General features: G+C 41.7%; 1 protein-coding gene across 8 annotated transcripts; it reads left to right on the forward strand.

Moving 5' to 3' along the window:
• The first annotated feature begins 7,925 nt into the window (after nucleotides 1-7,925).
• On the forward strand, nucleotides 7,926-23,831 carry brdt (bromodomain, testis-specific). Of its 8 annotated transcripts, none has more exons than XM_035785247.2 (21): nucleotides 7,926-8,223; nucleotides 13,038-13,337; nucleotides 14,386-14,523; nucleotides 14,646-14,790; nucleotides 14,974-15,104; nucleotides 15,313-15,678; nucleotides 15,819-15,947; nucleotides 16,090-16,326; nucleotides 16,409-16,596; nucleotides 16,775-17,073; nucleotides 17,208-17,327; nucleotides 17,939-18,070; nucleotides 19,239-19,294; nucleotides 19,501-19,609; nucleotides 19,995-20,378; nucleotides 20,677-20,750; nucleotides 21,052-21,172; nucleotides 21,288-21,388; nucleotides 21,519-21,709; nucleotides 21,879-22,143; nucleotides 22,259-23,831. In XM_035785247.2, the coding sequence occupies exons 2-21, from the start codon at nucleotides 13,134-13,136 to the stop codon at nucleotides 22,325-22,327; spliced, it is 3,459 nt and encodes a 1,152-aa protein (XP_035641140.1). In that variant the 5' UTR covers nucleotides 7,926-8,223; nucleotides 13,038-13,133; the 3' UTR covers nucleotides 22,328-23,831. The 8 variants fall into 8 exon arrangements, with proteins under 8 accessions (XP_035641140.1, XP_035641150.1, XP_035641169.1 ...); XM_035785257.2 differs by having other exon boundaries at nucleotides 13,041-13,337; XM_035785276.2 differs by lacking the exon at nucleotides 7,926-8,223 and adding an exon at nucleotides 8,255-8,620 and having other exon boundaries at nucleotides 14,646-14,766.
• The last annotated feature ends 591 nt before the right edge of the window (nucleotides 23,832-24,422 follow it).

Below are 24,422 nucleotides of genomic sequence, written 5' to 3' on the forward strand. Positions count from 1 at the left end.
TCATTATCATTTACACACGTATGCTCCACTCCAATTTTAGACAATTTCCTTTTTGTTCCAGTTTTTGATATTACTGTTGTCCATTCAGAACATTAGTCTTCACAAAATGTACTTGACGTGCTGCTTAATTCTAGCACAGCATCCATTTCCGCCATCTTCCCCCTCATCACTGTCTCCCGGCAGAATCAGAGCCTTCACTCCTCGATTACCTCTGACCCTTTTCATAAAGATGTGAGGAGAGGACAGAGGAGAGGAGGCAAGCAAAACCAATTGAGATTCTCCCCATATGTTTGGCATAAAATTAATTACAAGGAGTTGGAATGATAGCACAAACAGACTGGCACTCAGGTTTACCATATCTCTCCTACCATGACAGAACGTATTAGAGAAGTTTGAAACCTAATCATCTACTCTTCGACCCCACCTTACCAGTGTTGGGGAATAGTAAAATTACTAGTTGAACTACATTTAGTTAACTACATTTTGTAATACCTTGATGGCAATTGAACTAAATTCAAATATTGTTAGTATTACCAGTAGTTTATTATTTTTTGTCATGCAGTGGTGTAGCAAACTACTGGAACTACACAGTACTTTTTTTTGCAAAAAGTTTTTACAAATATATTCTCAATAAGCCGGATGTGGAGGTTCCTGGGCTGGTGTGATTACACATGGTCTGTGGTTGTGAGGCCAGTTGGACGTCCTCCCAAATTCTCTAGAACGACATTGAAGGCAGCTTATGGTAGAAACATGAACATAACATTTTCTTTCAACAGCTCTAGTGAACATTCCTGTAGTCAGCATGCCAATTCTATGCTCCCTCAACTTGGGACATCTGTGGCATTGTGTTGTGACAAAATTGCACATTTAAGAGTGGCCTTTTATTGTCCCTAGCACAAGTGGCACCTGTGTAATGATCATGCTTTTTAATATGCCACAGCTGTCAGGTGGATCAATTATCTTGACAAAAGAGAAATGCTCACTAACAGGGATATAAATACAGTGCCTAAGGAAATTATTCAGGCCCCTTGAATTTTTCCACATTTTGTTAGGTTACAGCCTTATTCTAAAATGTTTTTTAAATATTTTTTATTATTATTTTCATCAATCTACACACAATACATACCTCATAATGACAAAGCAAAAACATTTTTAAAAACATTTTTGTACATTTTTTAAAAACCAAACATTTGAAATATTACATTTAAGTAAGTATTCAGAACCTTTTCTCAGTACTTTGATGAAGAACCTTTAGCAATAATTACAGCCGCGTATCTTCTTGGGTATGACACTACAAGCTTGGCACACTTGTATTTGCGTTTTCCCATTCTTCTCCCATTTTCTCCCATTCTTCTCTGCAGACTCTCTCAAGCTCTGTCAGGTTGGATGGGGAGTGTTGCTGCACAGCTATTTTCAGGTTCAAGTCCAGGCTCTGCCTGGGCCACCCAAGGACATTCAGAGACTTGTCCCGAAGCCACTCCTGCGTTGTCTTGGCTGTGTGCTTAGGGTTGTTGTCCTGTTGGAAGGTGAACAGTCGCTGCACTCTGAGGTCCTGAGCGCTGTGGAGCAGGTTTTCATCAAGGAGCTCTTGATATACTTTGCCCCATTCATCTTTGCCTCGATCCTGACTACTCTCCCAGTCCATGCCACTGAAAAACACCCCCATAGCATGATGCTGGCACCACCATGCTTCACCGTAGGGATGTTGCCAGGTTTCCTCCAGATTTGATGCTTGGCATTCAAGCCAAAGAGTTGAATCTTGGTTTCATCAGATCAGAGAATCTTGTTTCTCATGGTCTGAGATTCTTTAGGTGCCTTTTGACAAACTTCAAGTGGGCTGTCATGTACCTTTTACCGAGGCCTGATTGGTAGAGTGCTGCAGAAATGGTTGTCCTTCTGGAAGGTTCTCCAATCTCCACAGAGGAACTCTGGAGCTCTGTCAGATTGACCATCGGGTTCTTGGTCACCTCCCTGACCAAGGCCCTTCTCCCCGATAGCTCAGTTTGGCCAGGTGGCCAGCTCTAGGAAGAGTCTTGGTGGTTCCAAACTTCTTCCATTTAAGAATGATGGAGTCCACTGTGTTCTTGGGGACCTTCAGTGCTGCAGACATTTTTCAGTACCCTTCCCCAGATCTGTGCCTCGACACAATCCTGTCTCGGAGCTCTTTGGACAATTCCTTCGACCTCATGGTTTTTGCACTGCCATGCACTGTCAACTGTGGGACCTTATACCGGCAGGTGTGTGCCTTTTCATGTACAATCAATTGAATTTACCACAGGTGGACTCCAATCAAGTTGTAGAAACATCTAAAGGATGATCAGTGGAAACAGAATGCACCTGAACTCAATTTCAAGTCAGATAGCAAAGGGTCTGAACACTTATGTAAATAAAGTATTTCTAAAAACCTGTTTTTCGCTTTGTCATTATGGTGTATTTTGTGTAGATTACTGAGGATTTGAAAAAAAATGTAATCCATTTTAGAATAAGGCTGTAACATAGCAAAATGTGGAAAAGTCAAGGGGTCTGAATACTTTCCGAAGACACTGTAAATGTGTTTACAACATTTTAAATAAATAAGCTCTCGATGGTGCAGCTGTAGAACCTTTTGAGGATCTGGGGAGCCCTGCCAAATCTTTTCAGTCTCCTAATGGGGGAACGGCGTTGTCGGGCCCTCTTCACAACTTTCTTGGTGTGTTTGGACCATGATAGTTTGTTGGTGATGTGGACACCACTTTTCATAAGTGTAGTTAGACCACTGGGAACGGCTTTGATCACAGAAATAAACTCTCTGAAAGGTATTGGAAACTCTTGCAATGTTATAAATTGTTCATATGTGAGAATAATACCCTTGTTGTCAAAAATATCAAAAACAAAGTCAAAATTCCTCTCATGCCAGCTGGGGTAGAACAAGGACTTATTCCTTACAGTTATGTCTGAATTATTCCACAAAAGAGCTTTATGAGGGGAAAAATTGTGCAGGAAACATATTTTCCAGGCCAGTAAAGCTTGTTGGTGAAACCTAGCCAATTTAGCAGGTAATCTTTCAGGAATATAATTACATTTCAGTAAAAATTTAAGACCTCCCAATTTATTAAACACATTATTTGGAATGAAATACCATATTGAATCAGTATCGAGCAAACATTTTTTCAACCAGTTTATCTTGAAAGTGTTATTTATGTCAACAAAATCCAACACTTCTAGACCGCCTTCAGCTCTTTTGTTAGAAAGGACATATTTTTTTTAGTTTGTGAGACTTATTTTTCCAGATGAAGTCAAGAAAGGTCTTATTGATCTCTTTACAAGTAGCTGGATTTACACATAACGATAATGAGGGGTACACAAGGGGTCCCTCTGCCTTGGACAGAAGTACTCTCCCAAGTATAGAAAGATCTCTTTGTAGCCAATTATTAAATATATTTTTAGTTCTCTTAATTTTAGGAGAGAAATTCAAAGTTGTCTAAGTGTTTTTTTGACAGATGTATTCCTAAATATTTAACACAGTCCTTTACAGAAATATTTTCAATTTCTTTATCATCAGAGTCAAATAAACATAAGATTTCACATTTACAAACATTCAGTTTTAATCCTGATGCAATAGAAAATACAGTTATAGCATTAAGGGCATGTGCGACCTGGTCTTTGTCTCTTAAGAAAAGAGTAGTATCATCAGCCAGTTGGGAAATTTTGATTTATTTTTAAAAAAAATGGTTAAGCCATACAGATTTGCATCATTCAGAATATCTAGAGATAGACGTTCGACAACCAAAATGAATAAAAATTGCGAAATTGGGCATCCCTGTCGTACACTTCTGTTGATACTAAATCTTTTGGAAGTATTAAGGTTTAGTAGCACATAACTATTTATATCTTTGTAAAACATGCGAAATACTTTAATAAAATGTTCACCAAATCCAAAAAGTTTAAGAGACCTAAAGAGAAATTCATGTTCAATTGTGTCAAAGGCTTTACAGAAGTCCAGAAATAGGACAACCAATTGCATCTGAATAATCTATAAGGTCCAAGACTAAACGAATGTTAGAGCTTATGTGACGGCCCTTCATAAATCCTGTTTGAGTCTCATTTGTAATGGTATCTATTCCTTTCTTTAATCTTTTGGCATAAAGCAGAGCAATCAATTTGTAATCAACATTAAATGAGCAGCTGCTGAAAAATGAGCTCCTGTATATATTGAGATTTAAATGTTTTTTTAGAATGAAGTACATCGAAAAATCAAGAGAAAACTGCAAGACTCAATAGAAGACAAAACAAGGAACAAACCAAAAAAGACAGGCTTTTGAAAAATTAACTATTTTTCATAAAATTGTACAGTTATCTTAGCTAGCTGAATTGCTAGCAGAATTGTTTACTTGTTGCTAAGCAGTTGCTAGGGACTCTCCTGGAAGAAGCTAGCTAGCTTACAAAGAATAACAACAAAAAATATCTAGTTAACAGAAGAAAGGAAGACAAAATAAGGACAAAAGAAGGACAGAAGAAAAAGGAAAAGAAAGAGGACAACAAAGTGAAACAGTCAGCACTTCTATTGCAACTTCGTATTTCGTCGTCCTAACGTAGTCTACACTGCTATCTGCCCAGCAGCTAGCCAGCTAGCAAACGTCCACCGTCTACCGAATAGCAGCACTGTAGAAACTATTACACTCAACTGAACGACTTGATTAGTGTAGTGTTAGCTAGCTACATAGTTGTCTTTGCTGTCTTCGTATCCAAGATAATTGTGTAGTTTAGAGCGTGTAGTCTTAGAGTGATTATCTTAATTTACCGAGGTTAGCTAGCCAGCTATTTGTCGTCCTTAACGTAGGAGACACTGCTAGCTAGCCAACAGCTAGCCAACGTCTACTGAATAGAACTTCCGCACTCAACAACCCGGTCGCATTCCGCTTCGCTCCACAGGTAGTATCACATTTTCATTTCATTTCATTACAGCACAACGGTTTGATTTGTGTATCAAAGATAATTGTGTAGTCTAGAGCGATTTTCTAGGTTAGCTAGCCAGCTATTGTCGTTCTTTTAACGCAACGTAACGTAATCAACACTGCTAGCTAGCCAGCTAGCCCCCGAATAGCAGCACTGTAGAAACTATTACACTCAACGGAACGACTTGATTAGTGTAGTGTCAACAACGCAGCCACTGCCAGCTAGCCTACTTCAGCAGTACTGTATCATTTTAATCATTTTAGTCAATAAGATTCTTGCTACGTAAGCTTAACTTTCTGAACATTCGAGACGTGTAGTCCACTTGTCATTCCAATCTCCTTGCATTAGCGTAGCCTCTTCTGTAGCCTGTCAACTATGTGTCTGTCTATCCCTGTTATCTCCTCTCTGCACAGACCATACAAACGCTCCACACCGCGTGGCCGCGGCCACCCTAATCTGGTGGTCCCAGCGCGCACGACCCACGTGGAGTTCCAGGTCTCCGGTAGCCTCTGGAACTGCCGATCTGCGGCCAACAAGCAGAGTTCATCTCAGCCTATGCCTCCCTCCAGTCCCTCGACTTCTTGGCACTGACGGAAACATGGATCACCACAGATAACACTGCTACTCCTACTGCTCTCTCTTCGTCCGCCCACGTGTTCTCGCACACCCCGAGAGCTTCTGGTCAGCGGGGTGGTGGCACCGGGATCTAGGCCCTCTCCTATTCTCGCTATACACCAAGTCACTTGGCTCTGTCATAACCTCACATGGTCTCTCCTATCATTGCTATGCAGACGACACACAATTAATCTTCTCCTTTCCCCCTTCTGATGACCAGGTGGTGAATCGCATCTCTGCATGTCTGGCAGACATATCAGTGTGGATGACGGATCACCACCTCAAGCTGAACCTCGGCAAGACGGAGCTGCTCTTCCTCCCGGGGAAGGACTGCCTGTTCCATGATCTCGCCATCACGGTTGACAACTCCATTGTGTCCTCCTCCCAGAGCGCTAAGAACCTTGGCGTGATCCTGGACAACACCCTGTCGTTCTCAACTAACATCAAGGCGGTGGCCCGTTCCTGTAGGTTCATGCTCTACAACATCCGCAGAGTACGACCCTGCCTCACACAGGAAGCGGCGCAGGTCCTAATCCAGGCACTTGTCATCTCCCGTCTGGATTACTGCAACTCGCTGTTGGCTGGGCTCCTGCCTGTGCCATTAAACCCTACAACTCATCCAGAACGCCGCAGCCCGTCTGGTGTTCAACCTTCCCAAGTTCTCTCACGTCACCCCGCTCCTCCGCTCTCTCCACTGGCTTCCAGTTGAAGCTCGCATCCGCTACAAGACCATGGTGCTTGCCTACGGAGCTGTGAGGGGAACGGCACCTCAGTACCTCCAGGCTCTGATCAGGCCCTACACCCAAACAAGGGCACTGCGTTCATCCACCTCTGGCCTGCTCGCCTCCCTACCACTGAGAAAGTACAGTTCCCGCTCAGCCCAGTCAAAACTGTTCGCTGCTCTGGCTCCCCAATGGTGGAACACACTCCCTCACGACGCCAGGACAGCGGAGTCAATCACCACCTTCCGGAGACACCTGAAACCCCACCTCTTTAAGGAATACCTAGGATAGGATAAAGTAATCCTTCTCACCCCCTTAAAAGATTTAGATGCACTATTGTAAAGTGGCTGTTCCACTGGATGTCATAAGGTGAATGCACCAATTTGTAAGTCGCTCTGGATAAGAGCGTCTGCTAAATGACTTAAATGTAAATGTAACATTTAATAAAGTAATTGGTCTCCAATTGTCAATGGTCTTTATCAGGCTTTGGAATCAATGAAATAAGGCCCTGTTTCATAGTGGAGACCATTTCCCCATTTTTAATGCAATCTTGAAACATATTGAAAATCAGGTCTTCTAGTAACTCCCAAAACTGTCAATAGAATTCAACTGACAGGCCATCAGGGCCAGGTGATTTCCCTTTTTTCATTGAATTCAGATCCTCTCTAATTTCCCCAATTGACACAGGTGAATCGCAAACAGAGTGGAAATCATCCTCAATTACAGGGACACAATTCTGAATGTGGCAAATGTTACTTTCACAACCATCTTCCTGAAATTGAGAGCTGTAAAGGTTTTCATAAAAGGAATTGACAAATTATGATATTGTAATGGGATCTTTGCATAAAACATAGTTAATTTTGAGTGCAGTTATATATTTTCTTTTGTATATTCTCTTTTCAAGTGCAAAAAAGTAACTAGTGTTTTTTCCCCCTCTTCAATCCATTTTGCTCTTGACATTACAAAGGCACCCTTTGCCAAATCCGTGTAAGTCTGTTCTAATTCTAGTTGTAAAGACCTGAACATAGACTCCTCTTCTTCAGATAGATTATCTTTCTTTAGAAAACTGTCAAGCTTGCTCATCATCTCCTTTTCTCTATTGTTCTTTAATTGTATCAGCTCTTTGGCGCGTTTAATGGCTACCACCAAAAATTCCCATCTACTCCCATGACCCAAGTCTTTTCTAGCAAAAATATATTTAGCTAATGATTGGATGTTTTCAATGAGATCAGTATCTTTAAGAAGTGTATTGTTTAATTTCCAATATCCTCGAGTACCTTTTGATTTTTTAGTAGCTTGTAAATTCAGGGAAATCAAGTGATGATCAGAAAAGGGAGCCAACAAGGCTAGACATGACGTCAGGTAAAGCCAAATTGCCTCAAAACAAAGGCACTCGTTCGTATAAAATTGTTTTTGACGAACATTAAAACGTATCAGTTTGTCACTTTCACGAGGTTGGAGAAATAACATGTTCAACTATTTAAGACATTGGCACAAATATAGGTTGTGCTTTAGATTTCGTGAAAATGTACAACTAAGGAAGAATTGTTCTTATTGACATATCAAACGGCAATTCCCGGATTGGTCTGTTTGGCAAGAATTCCCGGAAGTCTCGCGATGTTGGCTTCGAAACTGTGATAGTTCTCAGCTGAACTACCTACACCGCTTGGCTGTACGCATTCTTTGGGACAGGCACCATATCGACGAAACAGCGACTAGAAACACATTTGTGTATAATGTTCGCAAGAAATGTGTTGTTTAGCGGCAATTTTCATTCTTACACATCAATGGAAGGTTCTAGAATGGTCATGTGATGTGGTTTGACCAGTTATGTTGCATTTTGAAAAATACCCTGCTTTTCCGTGTTTTTTTTAACGAGTGCCTTCTCTAACTTTCAAACTATATAGGTTACTACATCGAAAAAGAGGACCCGGATATCAGTGAGCTCAAGGTGAACCGATGTTTGATATAACAATATCTAGGATATTTTTATTTAGTAAAACGAAATCATCTCCCACGCTAGTGAGGAAATCAAGGACTGAATGTATCACGTGAACTGGTTTGACCAATCACCGCTTGAATTCTGAACTGAAGTGTATAAATATGAGGCGGTTGCCCATAGAGACGTCCGCCATTGAAGACTCGTTTTCAATGTACTTGATATTGGTAAAACCGTGTATTGTTTTTTAAAATATTATTTGTTAGCAAACTAAAAACAGCAACATTTTTATCCACCGCATCATCGGCGACAGTTTCATTTGGCATCCTTCCAGCAGAACACGGTCGGCAAAGAACGTCTGTCTCAGTTCGGCAGTAAAAAACAATCTTGTTGTGCCAGAGACGGAAAGGTAAATGTGAAAAGAGGTCAGGGATATATAACGTTAACACATTGCATTTAACCAGCTGGTTACTTTTTGTGCATCTCCTTATAACGTTGATATAGGTGTGTGTGTGTGGTGGAGCTGTTTCAAGTTTGAACGGTTGGCCTCCGTTTTGTGTGGGCCCTTGACACGGAAATCATTTCCTGTCACCATTTTGTTACATAAAGCTAACTAGCATTGCTAACTAGCTATAACTAACGTTAGCCAACCAAGATTCGTTTGTCACATTCACTGCAAAATTTGAGCCATGTTCAGCATTCAATCTTTAGCTACAAGGTAGAATTTCATATTTGTTGGCTGGGCGAAGCTTTCGTTTTTTCGGTACGAAAGTCAGGTTGTAAATTCTCACGTGCTAGCCACCACATTTCGGTCCAACCACGTTGATTGCGTCATGCAAGCATGGAGTTGACCAATAATGCGCACAAATTATAGCTCACTAACGTTTGTTAACTTCAACAATGTAACATTATGACGAACGTTAGCTACTAGCTATGTTGTAGCTGACTAACGTTAGTTAGCTATGTACAGCAGGGGGAAAGTTCTCCGTCACTGCGACGGATTTCCGTCATGGATTCTGAAGAGGTCGTTTTTTCAGTGTAGCTCTGCAATAACATTATCGGGGGGGCTGCTTTGCAGATAACTGCCTAATACCGACAGGAGCATGTCTGTTCTACTAAGTATTACAAAACGTCTTCTCATTTGATTTAGTCTGTTACGCTGTGTGCACTTAACTGGCATGCATGATTTTGGCTGACATTCCTATATTCAGATGAAGGGAATTAAATAGTATTTTAACGCGGTGCTTAACTCAAACAGCGGTGTGTGAGAGCCAGTAAATGCTTGATCCGAAAATGTAGTCGGAGCACGCAGAGGCCTAACGTTAATTGAACTCCATACTGCTTCGCCGTGTGCCTCTCAAATGGTGTAATAATGCGGTGGGCTCAGTATAGCTCCGCATTGACATTATTTGGTTGATGGTAGGTAAGGGCGAGCGGTACTGTATAAACACCAACTTTCTTCACAACAGCACTGTGCTGCACAGCCAGTGCAAACGACGGAATGCCCATGTAGCGCCTTGATCACACTGACAGTGTCATTGCATTCTGGGACGTCGGAGGTAAATTAATTTCCAATTGTACGTTGGATTTATCGAACGTATGCATCACTGTATGGTTCGATTGCTTGACAGAAATGGAAGGATATAAGGTGAATTTGTAACTTTTGTAACACACATCTAGATGATGCTGCATACCACGTATTGCAATGTTGTTGATGTGATCGAGGTGTTAAGCACATCTCATTTTTTTTTTTTTACCTTTTATTTAACTAGGCAAGTCAGTTAAGAACACATTCTTATTTTCAATGATGGCCTAGGAACAGTGGGTTAGCTGCCTTCTTCAGGGGCAGAATGGTAGGTTTTTACCTTGTTGGCGTGGGGATTCGATCTTGCAACCTTACAGTTACTAGTCCAACGCTCTAACCACTGGGCAGCCTAATCTCAATCAATGCTGCGATCTGATATTCTGCGCGAGACGTGCGCCAGTATCATAGGCCTATCTTCAATCACATTTTTTAAATCCTTTTGGGATATATTTCAGCTGAACTTGGTGGACAATTGGGACTGACTACTTACAAAAAGCGTGCTTCTGACAGAGTTACATAGGTAAATTGCCATGTTAGACTGAAGGATATAAGGTCATTTTGTCAAATTCAAGGCTCTTCATGCTCATTAGTTGCTCGTTCAGCATATTTTCTGGTACTTCACTCTCCCATTTTTTTAAGTCTCCCTTCCTAACTGTTTTACATTCCCCCCTGAGAGTTGAGCTCAACCAGCAATGTATCCATGGCCAAATATTCCCACATTTTCATAACATACATGTTAACTCTTGTTTCTGCCTCACCAAATGTTGCATGAGGCAAGAGTAGGCTAGGTGTGATTCAATTAGCTTGTTTGGTTACACAGGAGTGTACTACTGCTGTAGTGCACCTGCCTCTTCTCACAATTGTTCTCCTTTAGTAAAGTGCGATCAAAGCTGAATCAATGTCTTGAAAGATCACTTAATGAGTCTACATAACAGAACCAAATATAATAGCAGTCTTACACCACCTGAATAGCTGAATAGTCCCCCAAAAGTTAATGTAGGCTACACTGACCTGCAAAATCATCCTGTTGTCCTGCATTTGGGTATTTTAAATGTGCAACAAAGCTCTTAAATAAGCAATTAAAAGTGAAATGACAAAAATAATACTATTTAGAGAGCATAATGAATCATAATAGACTATGCATGGTCTAAATCATTTTATTGTTCACATATTTAGCAGATGTTATTGCCGCTGTCTGACAGGCTTGTGTTCCTAGCTCCAACAGTGTCGTAGTGTCTAACAATAAATACTTCTTAAATAATACAATTTAAGATGTATGTGTATATATGTATATATATATAACACTTTTACCGATAAGTTATTGGGCCTGTTTCTGGAGGTGGATCATTATTCATTAAATTAGGAGTATGGTCACAAGAACTGAGCTTTATAGAGATATCCCATGGATTCCAATTGCACGGACCCTGGCCTGATGCCAACCAGTTACTTCCATATCTACCAGTAGGGGGTAGTCAGAAATTACACAGTGACGCATTGTTTCTCGTGGCAGTGGTAATCAGTGACAACCCTGGTCAGAGTAAACAACTGCATGTTTAAATAATAAAATGCACACATTAATCTGTAACGTTACGCTCTCCTGGTAAATAAAAATGCATGATGCTGTTTTTCTTTCTATTCAGTCCAAGGCTTAATCCCCCCCCCCCAAAAAAAAATGTTTTGTTCAGTATTAGCAGCATGTATTTTTTTTCATAACATACTACTTAATTATGCAACATTGGGTAATGTTAATTGTAAACCAATTTTAGTCTTGTTATGAATTGTATTTTCTGTTTATTTTTAATGTTCATTTCTAATGTTTTGTATGTCCTTGGGAGTGCAAATGATAGTTTCTCTGTAAAAAAAATACAATGTATTTATTGAAAGAAAATAAACTGCCTAGAAATATCAACATAACTTGTAATGTAAATTCTTTGATTGGGTATGGGCAAAAGTCAAATCTCATTGAATGTGTACCTTTTTTTGGAGGATTGCAATATTCTTGATGGGGTAAGTGGGTAACAAAGGCATCCATCTGTGCCAGCACAAATGTTTTTTTGTGTGAACTGTTAGGTACCTAGTTTGATTTTTAAGGCTGTGAATTACACTAAACGTCCCCTGCCTACAAGTGTATTGTAGGTGTTTTTCAAATTTGAGTGAAAAGTTGAAAACGTTCAACTGATTGGGAATTTCCCAGAGAAATTGGGCCTATAGTTTACTGTATAATGGACAGCGTAGTTTGTTCATATGCATGTTATGTAATTCATATCTTTGGTAATGTTGAATAATTTATGGCTGAAAGTTAGGTATTTTATGAATGTTTGGAATAACAAAGGGTTAGGTTGAATAATCATAAAAATATGATTTTCCTAGAATATTACATTGATACTGTGATGTAGAACCTTGAACTTCGTGACTTTTCTATTTTTTTCTGTGACGTGAATAGGCCTAATGCTTTTCATAAAGTGTTGATGCCTAGAATGTTGCTACTTATGAGTGTAACTAATTGTCAAAAATGCTTGACTGAAAACATAGATGCTTACAAGTTCATCAATTGGCATTGCGCTTTTGTAGAGTCAATTGATATGCCCATACTTTTCATAAAACCATTTGGTTGGATGGTAAGGGAGATCACTACTTAGAGGGGGAGAATTTGTATTTTTTTTATATATATATCTGCGGTTTTATTTGTCAAGCGATGTTTCTCTGACAGATATGAGGTAAGCAAATTTGGCGCTTTAGATGCCACATTGGACATGAGAATTGTAATGTTGCCTGTAGCCCACAATGCACAGGTCCAGTAGATGGCAGTAGAAACCAGTTCTGAATATCATAGGATTAATTGTTTTGTTTTTTGTAGTTGTGTTTTGCGCTCAATTTTATTTTGCAAAACCCTTGTCAGTAAAACCTTTCCCCTGCACAAAAACACCATATCAACCTGCCTGTATGGCATCGTCTATGGACATACTGGTGTACGATATAGCAGTGATGGGTTTACATATTGGGATTTCAGAGCCATCTTTGATTTTATGCAGATGGAATTTTCATGGCTGTGTTTTTAAAATTGTGACCAAATCCTTCCTATCTTAATAAAACAGTCAATCCAGCAACTTCATCTCCATGGCAGTGTGATTCTGCTTTGGATATTGTACCAGGGGATCAAAAGGGGTTTTGTCATTATTATTATTATTGTACGGTTATAGAGAAATGCCCAGCCATGCTGAAAACCACCCCTCTCTTTCAGTAGTATTGGAGGAAGATGTGTGATGAGAGCTGAGCTACGGAAAATAAGTGTCGCTCTCAACTGCTACCCCGTGTCCACCGCGCTTTGGACTGCATCATGATGACAGACGCCAAATACCCTTCGGTGTCCAGGGTGGGAGGCGTGAACCCTCCTCCGCCGAAGTTCAACAACCCAAAGAAACCTGGTCGCCAAACCAACCAGCTGCAGTACCTGGAGAAGGTGGTGGTCAAGGCCCTGTGGAGACACAACTTCTCCTGGCCTTTCAGGACGCCTGTTGACGCTGTCGGACTGCACATTCCAGTGAGTCTCACTTTTTGTTACTTGCAATGACTTTTATAATGGTTGTTTTTCCCTACTAAACTAAACTATTCTAAACACAAATTTAAACACAATCATTTCAATGAGTCATAGTTCGTATAAGGAAGTCAGTCAATTGAAATAAATACATTGGGTCCTAATATATGGATTTCACATGACTGGGCAGGGCCGAAGCCACAGGTGGGCCTGGGATGAGCCAGGCCCACCCACTGGGCAGCATGGGCCAGGCAATCAAAATTAGTTTTTCCCCACAAGGGATTTATTACAGATGGAAATACTCCTCAGTTTCATCAGCTGTCCTGGTGACTGGTCTCAGACTATCCTGTAGGTGATTAAGCCAGCTGTGGAGGTCCTGGGCTGGTGTGTTTAATAATATATAATAATAATAATGTGCTCTACAGTTGAGGCCAGTTGGACGTACTGACAAATTCTTTTAAAATGATGTTGGAGGCTACTTATGGTAGAGAAATTAACATTCGATTCTCTTTCAGCAGCTCTGGGGAACATTCCTGCAGTCAGTATGCCAATTGTACTCTCCCTCAAAAAGATCACCTCAACTTTGGCGTTGTGTGACAAAACTGCACATTTTAGAGTGGCCTTTTATTGTCCCCAGCACAAGGTGCACCTGTGGAATGACCATGCTGTTGAATCATCTTGATATGCCACACCTGTCAGGTGGATGGATTATCTTGGGAAAGGAGAAATGCTTACTAACAGGGGTGTAAACAAATTTGTGCACAATTATTATTATTTTTTAAATAAGCTTTTTGTGTGTATGGAACATTTCTGGGATTTTTTATTTCAGCTCATGAAACATGCGACCACTTATTATTATTATTACACTACTATTACATGTTACATTTTATATTTTTGTTCAGTATAAGTTGAGTGCACTGACTAAGTTGCTCTAGGTAAGTGTCTACTAAATGACTAAAATTGTACTTGTTTATTTTCCATTTCCTCCATCCTTCCTCCACCTTGATAATCTTAACTTTTGTATTTAACGTTTTCCCATTTTTTTCTATTTTAGGATTACTATACAATTATCAAGACGCCAATGGACTTGAGCACCATCAAGAAGCGTCTTCAGAATAATTATTACTGCAAAGCATTGGAATGCATACAGGACTTCAACAAACTCTTCACCAACTGCTATGTATATAATCGGGTAAGGAAAAAAAGTTAACACGTCATAATAATATTGTATTCATTTGCCGCGCACCAATAGTATAGGCCTACATGGTCTATTGAATGACAGAATGCACAATAATCGGGAATACATTTTTCCAGCCTGGAGATGACATAGTTCTGATGGCCCAAGCCTTGGAGAAGATCTTCTTACAGAGAGTGGCTGAGATGCCCCAGGAAGAGACTGAGATATCTGCCATCACAACCAAGACACCAGTGAAGGGTGGGAGGAAGTCCTCCTCTGCTAGTAGGCTACACAGCTGCTCCAGCTGCTTAATCTTGCACATCAATTGTATGCATCCCAAATGGGTGGCACCCTATTCCCTTTATAGTGACTACTTTCAACCAGGGCCATAGAGCTCCAAACTATATATTATATACTCCTAGGAGTACACACTGCCTTCTAAATGTCCTATGTTCCTCTGTGTAGGTGTGGTGAAGCTGAGGCCCCAGTCCCCTGTGTCTGAGGTGGTGTTCCAGCAGACAGTGACAGTCATCCCTCCTGAGGCCCTCCACACCGTCCCCCCTGCTGCCCAGCTCTCCTCACACATAGTAGCCAAAGTCAGTACCTCTTCACAATTACCTCATTGTGTATTGTTTATATATTTTGACAGCAACTTTAACCTCTATTCTACATAAACATCACTTTTGTAGTTTCCAGAATACTTTGTAACATGTATATTGTGCAACCTCTGTTTAGTCTGTAGTTTGATTGAATTTCCACCCTTCTCAGATAACACCCAGCGCTGTTGTATTCGTATCGTTTCAGATAAAGAAGGGTGTGAAGAGAAAAGCAGACACCACCACGCCGACAGCCTCTGCTCCGATCACCAGCTGCGAGTCGTCCCCCATCGTTGATGGCTCGACGGCCTGTAAGCTGTTCTCCAGGCGGGGCAGCAGTCGGCCCATCAAACCCCCCAGGAAAGACCTGCCGGACTCTCCCCAGCACCACCAGAGCAAGAAGAGGAAGCTCTCTGATCAGCTCCGCTTCTGTAACTGCATCCTGAAGGAGATGTTCACCAAGAGGCACGCGGCCTATGGCTGGCCCTTCTATAAGCCGGTGGATACGGAGGCCCTGGGTCTACGCGACTACCACGACATCATCAAGCAGCCCATGGACCTGGGCACCATACGGGTTAGATAGCCGTGTTACACTAAACTTGTTGAACAAGAGGCTAGTTAGTATCTGCCAAGGTTACTTTGGTGTAGCTGTATCTTGTTCCTTGATCTCTCTCACTATTATGAAGATGACAGTATTTGCGTGTTTTCTCACAGAAAAAAATGGACGAACGTGAGTACATGGATGCCCAGGAGTTTGCTGCTGATTTCAGACTCATGTTTTCCAACTGTTACAAATACAACCCACCCACCCACGAAGTTGTTATTATGGCAAGAAAACTCCAGGTATGATTGCTCTTGGTTTCAGCCAGATCAGTCCCTAGAAGTTGTTTAAATAAATTGCGATGGAATAACAAAATTGCAATATGAATGAATAGATGGTTGGTGAGAAGTTTTGACTAGATGACTTGTGGCCCCTACCCACCAGGATGTGTTTGAGGCACGCTGGCTGAAGCTTCCAGACGAGCCAGTGAGGAGTGCGGGTGATCCAGGACACCACAGTCACCACAGGGACAAGAAAGCGAGAGGAGATGGGCCTGAGTGCTCTTCCAGCACAGGCTGTAGTGACAGCGAGAGCTCTTCTGAATCAGAGTCCTCCTCTGGTACGGAGGAAGAGGAGGAAGAGGAGGCCAGAGTTCTACGGCTGGCTAAACTAGAGGAACAGGTATGTTGTGTCATCTTACCTGGCCATGCTGACATTACTGTTCTGTTACCTACTGCCATGTGTCTAACTCTCTTCTTTTCAGTTGAAAGTGGTACATGATCAGCTGCAGAAACTCACGCAGGAGCCCCTGCTCAAACCAAAGAAGAAAGAGAAATCAAAGGAGAGAAGAAAAAAGAAGGAAACGAGTAGTAGACCGAAGCAGGAAGAAGACCTGAGGAAGACCAAACCTAAAGTACAGCAGAGGGGCATCAATAAGGGCACGTCTGCAGTGTAAGTGGCAAATCCTTGTTGATAAATTGCTCTAATTGTTTTCTAATCCTGATCCCCAGTGTAACTCCTTTTCTTCAACCAATACACAGGATTACTGACTATTGTTGCCAATTTTACTTTGAAACTAACTTCCATTGTCCTACCAAGAGTTTCTTAATGTCTTCTCACCCCGCTGTAGGCACAGCAAGAGGAGGAAGATGGCACTCCCAATGGTGCCCTACAAGTCTGATGAGGAAGAGGTGCCAGCGTTGCCCATGTCGTACGGTGAGAAGAGGCAGCTGAGCCTGGACATCAACAAGCTTCCGGGGGACAAACTGGGTAAGGTGGTGAACATCATCCAGGCCAGGGAGGCCTCGCTCAGAAATGCCAACCCTGAGGAGATCGAGATCGACTTTGAGACCCTCAAGCCCTCCACCCTCAGGGCCCTGGAGAGCTTCGCCATGACCTGCCTCAGGAAACGGCCCAAGAAACACAACTGTGAGTAGTTGTAGTACACACCTTTCTTTCTGAGTTTCCTCGCGGGTTGATCATTGCACTGTATATATCAGTACTGCTGATCAAGGACATTACCAGGCTCAAATATCAGTTATTTTCCATCTTCTTTCTACCAGTGAATAAGCTGGTGAAAACCAAAGGACCAATACAGACTGTGAAGAAGCAGAATGCAGAGAAATATCTCCAGAGTATTACTGAAGAAATGAGCTCACTGGCAAAGAAGAAAAAGACAACAAGTAAGTAAACAGTGAATCTGTGGTAGCAAGGACCAGAGCCATACAGTGTGTGTATATATAGTTGGGTCAATGCGGTTGAACATTCAGAGGGCGCCACTTTCTCCTCCATTGCTAAGTGATAACGCTTTTGCGTTGTTTATTTCTGAGAGTTTTCAAAACCTATGAAGATGTCCAGTGAAAGCAGATATGCAATTTGTTGACACTACAACACAGTAAAGACTTGGATACACATTCTCCTGAATGTTAATCAATAAAAACGTCAAATTCCCTGCCCTGTTTTGCTTGTTTACAGCGGGTCATTTCATAGGGAACTGTTGTAGGCGCTCTTGTTTTGTTACATCGCCAACATTTCAAGAATAAAGTTATATATGAGCGCTAACATGGCAGCCATTCTGAAAACTGGGCCTCTTGTATTTATATATGGATCTGTCAAGGACCAGTGTGTCTGTGATCTAGGGGCCTTGTTGTCCTTAGAAGAGTCCGGGAATATGGGTTCTTCTATGTTTTCTCTCTTCTGTCCAATAGTGAATAACTCAACTGTGCAGTGCTTGCCTCAGTCTTTCTCTCTGTTGTCCTATACATAACAGTTGTCCCTCTCTGTTTTTCTCCAGATGAGCTCCCCAGGGCTCCTGCTGTCCCAGACCTAGCCCAGCAATCCCATCTTCGTGAGGGTATCGGCTCTGACAGCTCCAGCAGCAGTAGTAGTGATTCTAGCAATTCTGATAGCAGTGACTCTGATTCAGGTTAGCTGTTCTCCTCCGCACTAAGCACTTTCCTCCCTCCCTACCTACCCACTCCCTTTCCCCACTCTCTACACATGGCTTGAGTGAAAAAGATATGGCTTAAAACCCACTGGGACTCTCTAGCCTCTGTAGCACAGTAGAACTCCGTCACCTTTTCACCTACTGGCGAAATCAAAATACTTGAAGAAATATTGTTTTTTAAATTGTATTATTACGTACGTTTAGTCTGTCTATAGAGCCAACTCTGTCACACAAACCTCATCAAATTATTAGGTTGTTATATTTATTTTTGATAATGTTCTTGTTTTGTTGTAGTTACACTGAATTTATTTGACCTTTTGAAAACAAACTATAGGTTAGGTTTGAAATGAGAACAGCCAGTCTTCTGTACAAAATGTTAACTTTCCAACGGGCCCCAGATTGCTGCTGCATGGGGACAAGTTATTAAAAACTACCCATACAGACTAGCCACTAATTATAATCCAGATATCTTTTTTTCACTCCTACCGGTAGCTATACATCTTTCGATAAACATAACAAAAATCAGATGGGTACCAGACAGTGTTACCATACTATTCGCCCCCCTCGTATCACCCTCCATACTCCGAACCATTGCAGAGTCACAGCTGGTCCTCATCACAATTATACTGGTTTTGATTGTACTTTGATTTTTGTACTTTTTGTGTTGGGTTTTTGCATGATTTATTATAGCGCAATATTAGCTTAAAACTCATACAATCTATGATGTATTTAAAGTAATCAACAGATTTTAACGTTAATGCAGACCTTGATGGAGTAGGATTTCTGCTGCACTTATACATTTTGTGGCCAGTGCTAATGTTTTCTTGTTCCAGTTTAACCTTTAACATAGTCTTGGTGGTCAACACCTAAAGGTTCAAATAAATACATTTTCATAAACAACTTGACATTTTACTGTTAAGTTGTTTTTCTTTTCATTTTTATCATAAATCGTTAAAAGCCTACTAGACACATTTGCTTGCGATCACAACTTAAGCTTCAGCTGAGAATTGGTATGAGAGTAGTGATTCCAGAGTAGGTCAGTGGAATTGTTTTGATATTATGTGAAAGTAAGTGAAGAAGATATTATTATTTTTTTCAGTTATCCTACAATGGGTACATTTAAATGACTATTGTACCCGTCTTTCAGTGAAGAAAACCAAGAAGAATAAAAGCAAAGGTGATCCACACAAGGTCAAGACCAAGGTAAATCTGTAACATAGGCCCTGCTTCCTTAAAACTAGTGGCCTAATTCACATGGTTATATGTTCACTTTTGTGATATTTGGATGAATATACTTGAAGGTTGGAACTACAGTGCGTTTTCATTATAAATTGTAAGTCCTTTCCTTCTCAACTGAAGTCTAAAAATAAGAAATCTGAGAAGACTCATTGTCCGAATCTTCTCTCCAGACCAGCCAGCCCCTGCCTGCCTCTCCACCCCCAGCAGCAGTCACTAAAGGCCAGTCTACACAGCAGTACCCAGCCCAGCCTCCTCTAGATCTGCTCATCTCACCCCCAGGTAATAAACGCTTGTTGCCTTCATGTTCTGTGTGTTGGCTATAAAGGAACCCAATGGACAATCATGTCAAGTTCTGTAACACTGCCCTTTAATGATTTAAAGGTGGTTGACACTGCTCTTCCAAAGTCCTTAGTGTCATCCCTAGCTATGGAAATGCAATTTATCCTGTAAACCAGCAGGTTTTAAGCCCATTGAAAGTCTCAGGCTGGACCAAGGATTGCATTGTTTGGGTTAGAGATTAAATAGGTGGGGTGCCAGGTTTCTCTGGTCAGTGTTTCTGTCTCTCGTGGGATGAAGTTGAGTTGATTTTAGCTATGAAGTCAGATTGGGATGGAAGCCTTATCTTACTGTTACTCTTGAATCTCCCCTCCCCACTTGTCTTCAGCCTTACACAGCCGCCTGCCTCCGCAGCCTTCAAGACCTAGTTCCAAAGCAGCACCACTACCTCGCAAAAACATGGTGGCTCCCCAGCAGCTCACTGACAGTCAGCCCCAACAACAAGACCCCCTATCTGAGAGCCCTACTACCCCCTCCCTCACTCCCCCTTCTGCCGCTTCCTGTGACCCCTCCCTGGCTCTAACTCTGCCCACAGACCCTCTCAGCACAACATCCACCCTCACACAAGAACCTCCCTCCAGCCTATGCTGTTTGCCCCAGCCCTCTCCCTTAGCACTCCTCACCTCTCCTCATTGTCAGTCACCAGGTCAGACACAGGAGGTGAAAACTGGGCCAGTTTATCTCAATCTACCTGATAGGGCACAACAGGAAGGTAAGATCTCTTCAGTCAGCTAAGCATCCCCCTAGCTTGTAGCTGTTAGCATGTCCACTCCCCTGTGTGCTGCCTGCTTGTCAGCCCATAGCTGATCATGTCTGTGTGTCGTCTGTAGATGTTGTGTTTTGTCTCTTTGTTTGCAGTGTGTTATAGATGCCATGTCACCATCGCTGTAGCCTAGGCTGCATGTCTCATCCCGCTCTGCTCACCATCAACTGCTGCCTGCTTACATCCACGGTGTTGGTGTCTGTCTGTGGAGAATAATGCACTGCTTTGTTTTTCTCCTGTCCATTAGGTCTATCTGCGCTGTTGTCCCCTCTGACCTCTCCTCCTGTAGGTTTATTACAGGCTGCTGGCAGCAGATATGAGGTATGCCCTCTTCCTGTTGTTGATGGATGAATTGTGACGCTGGGTTAAATCACTGTTTAAATGAATGTCTCTGTCCTTGGCATTTATTAATATCAAAAGAGTTGGCTGGTATATTTTTGGGGGAAGGAAATTGGGTTAATATCGATACAAGTCTACTGTGTTCTTTTCCTTTTTGTTGCGATTTAACTGTTTTTACTGGCCAAATCCTTAATGAGTGGAGACAGATTGTGTGAAATAGCATTGGCCTTAGCTCTGGGAGTGGTAATGGCGGTTTAACACTGTAAATCTCACTTTTTGGTAGCAGCTGTATCCAGTGCTGTTGTCCCCTCTACAAGACAGCCCATTACAGCCTGTGAAGGATGACAGGAGGCCCTCGGAAGCACTGGAGGAGATTCCCTACAGGAAGCTGCAGAAACAGACTAGTAAGCACAACTCTGTATGTGTGTACGTACATTCAGCATATGCTGTGTAAATGTTTTCCTTCAGAATTTCTTCCAGAAATCTTTTAAATGGATTATATTTACTCTGCCTCCCCAGATACCAGACACTCTGACAGTGTGTTTGATGGTGGCAACACCAGCCTATCTCATCCAGCTAATAAAACCACTGCTGACGGAAAAAACACGCCTGCCAAAAAGGTACGTGAATGGAACTTAACACTACCATTGTCATTAATTACTTGAAAAACATTGTATGCATGCCCATAGATGCATTCATATTATTTGTCCGAAAAAAGTGAAACTTCATTTGTGGAACTATCCTTGGTAGGATATTGTCCTGAAGAACGCAGACTCCTGGGCTAGTCTGAGGAAGATGTCGCTTTCCACTCCTTCTACAGTGAGGTCATCGAAGGAGAGCTTTGATAAGTTTCGCAGGGCAGCCATAGAAAAGGAGGAGAGAGAGAAAGCTCTGATTCTAAGGAGGATGCAGATGAAGGAGATGGCTTCTGGGAAGAGCAGGTATTATTCATCCATCCAGTCATAAACATATTTTCTTAGTCGTATCATTTTCATGTCTTGTAGGAAATAATTCCTCGTCCAAAATCCTCAAATAATGAAGTAGATCTCTATCAATATGTGAGTGATACTTGATGCGCTAGCTGACATTGTTGTGACGTTTTCTTTTCAGCCTGACGATGCCAGTATCAGTGCCACCTAGAGCAGCAGAACCGGAGCCCCTGCCCTGTAGAACTCCAACCCCAGAGCCAGCAGAGATCCCCCTGCAGACAGAGGCCATCGTGGAGCCTCCGTCTCCTAAAGCTCCAGAGGCCCCGAGAGAGGAGCCTCTAGCGGCTGCCCCAACCCCACCTCCGCCCCTCACTACTCAGACGTCTGTGGACAGGGAGAGGGAGATGGCCCGCAGGAGAGAACAGGAGCGACGCAGACGGGAGGCTGTACGTTCCTTTTATTCCTCTTCCATGAATTTTATTATGCCAGTCATTCTTCTGTTCTTTTATACAGTTGAATCCCAGACTGTAATCTCATAACCTACCGCCTCTCCTTCCTCAGATGTCTGGTATCATTGACATGACCATGCAGAGTGACATCATGGCAACGTTTGAGAAGAACCTGGACTAACATAAAATGGCAGCAGGCAGTGCAGCTTGTGACCGACTGATGTCTTCTGTTGTTGGACAATAAATAAATGAACATGGTGTTCCAGTAGACAGCACCCTAGGCTTCTTCTCTCCCTCCAGACACTGGCTGTCTGAACAGAGCGAGCTGCATCTAAATTAAGGAAACGGGTCATTGTTGCTTCCCAAATGACAATCCTACCCCTATATAGTGGCCAATTTTGGGGTCTGGTCAAAATGATTACATTATATAGGAAATATGGTGCCATTTGGGACAGCCTATTACTATCCTTAACCAGGGGAAGCTTGTACTGTACTATATCAGCATCACATAACCCCAGTACATTTTAGTATAGTTGTCAACTGTAAGAAGATACTGTAAGATGTAAAATATTGATATTGCAACAAAAAAACTATGGACCATATATAGATGGCATTTGACTTTCCTTTTTCTACTCATGGTGATGGTGGTTTTGTAAATATCTGCTGCACTGAAGTAATGCTTACCTCTTAGAGAAAAAGACTAAGTAAAAAGTTAGCAAAATGAAGAGCTGTTGAAAAAAATAAATGTTGAAAATAACTGTGGTTTTTCCTCCAACACGTAGAGTCCTCTGTTCCTTTTCACCTAGGTTACTTCCCAAATGGCACCCTATTGCCTTTGTAGTGTATTACTTTTGACCAGGGCCCATAGGATCTTGTAAAAAGTAGTGCACTATATAGAGAATAGGGTGCCATTTGGGACACTACTTGAGTCGTCCTCCTATGACTGCAGTACACATCAACCGGTTCACACACTTCTTAACATTCCAACTCTGACTTGGCTGAAATGCATAACCTGACCTTTTTGTGTTTGCTACACTCCCAAATAGTAATACTATGTATATCCATGTACTGCACTGTATGGTTTCTCCAGTTATAGTTCTTATCTTCATACTTCATTCATAGTTACAATTCTGCACCTTATTGTGGAAAAATCTTCAATATGAGTTTTACAATGCATGTCCTATTTGATTGACTTTAGTAAAACAAAATGCCTTTCTGTTCCAAACATATTTTTGTTTATCTGTATGAAATCATACTTAGTATTTTGTTACACGGAGGCTGAAGATGTGTCGATCTTTGCCAAAATGTCTATTTCAAATGTGGGACTTATTTAAAACTATACACTTGTTTTGAGTTTATGCTTGAAAAAGTTTAAGTGCCATGTATAGTGGTGTGCTTATAGCAAACTTTAGGTGTTGTTAATGCCTACATTGTTGGCTTTTTCTAATCAAGATCCAATCCTGACTAAATGTTTTGGGAGACATGTAAGACTTTGTTAATGTTTTTTTGATCCTATGGTTCTAGTTTTTTTTTTCTCTCTTTGACATGAACAGTAGCACTTTATTCTGTATCTTGTGGTATGCGTGAATGTCATGCCATTTATAGAGAAAGAACTAATATACTTTTGAGAAGATCACACTCAAAGCTAAATCATAAAGATTTTCATTAAAGCAGTGTTTTCTGTATTTGTTTATTGTTGATTTCTACACCGCCTCTTACACTCGTTGGCTGTGGCAGGGCTTAAACTATTATAGACTACAGAGTGAAACCCAGCTGTGAGCTAAATGCCTTTTATGCTAGCTTCGAGGCAAGCAACACTGAAGCATGCATGGGAGAACCAGCTGTTCTGGACAACTGTGCTTACGATTTCGGTAGCCGATGTGAGCAAGACCTTTTAAACAGGTGAACATTCATAAAGCTGCGGTGCCAGACGAATTGCCAGGATGTGTACTCAAACCATGCGCAGACCAACTGGCAAGTATCTTCACTGACATTTTCAACCTCTCTCTGATGGGAGTCTGTAATACCTACATGTTTCAAACAGACCACCATAGTTCCTGTGCCCAAGGAAACTAAGGTAACCTTCCTAAATGATTACTACCCGTGGTACTCAAGTCAGTAGCCAAGAAGTGCTGGTCATGGCTCACATCAACAGCATCCTCCCGGACACCCTAGACCCACCCCAATTTGCATACCGCCCCAATAGATCCACATATGATTCAATCGCATTCCACACTGCTCTTTCCCACCTGGAGAAAAGGAACACCTATGTGTGA

The sequence above is a fragment of the Oncorhynchus keta genome, chromosome 1, assembly GCF_023373465.1.
Source record: "Oncorhynchus keta strain PuntledgeMale-10-30-2019 chromosome 1, Oket_V2, whole genome shotgun sequence".
NCBI classification, from domain to species: Eukaryota; Metazoa; Chordata; class Actinopteri; order Salmoniformes; family Salmonidae; genus Oncorhynchus; species Oncorhynchus keta.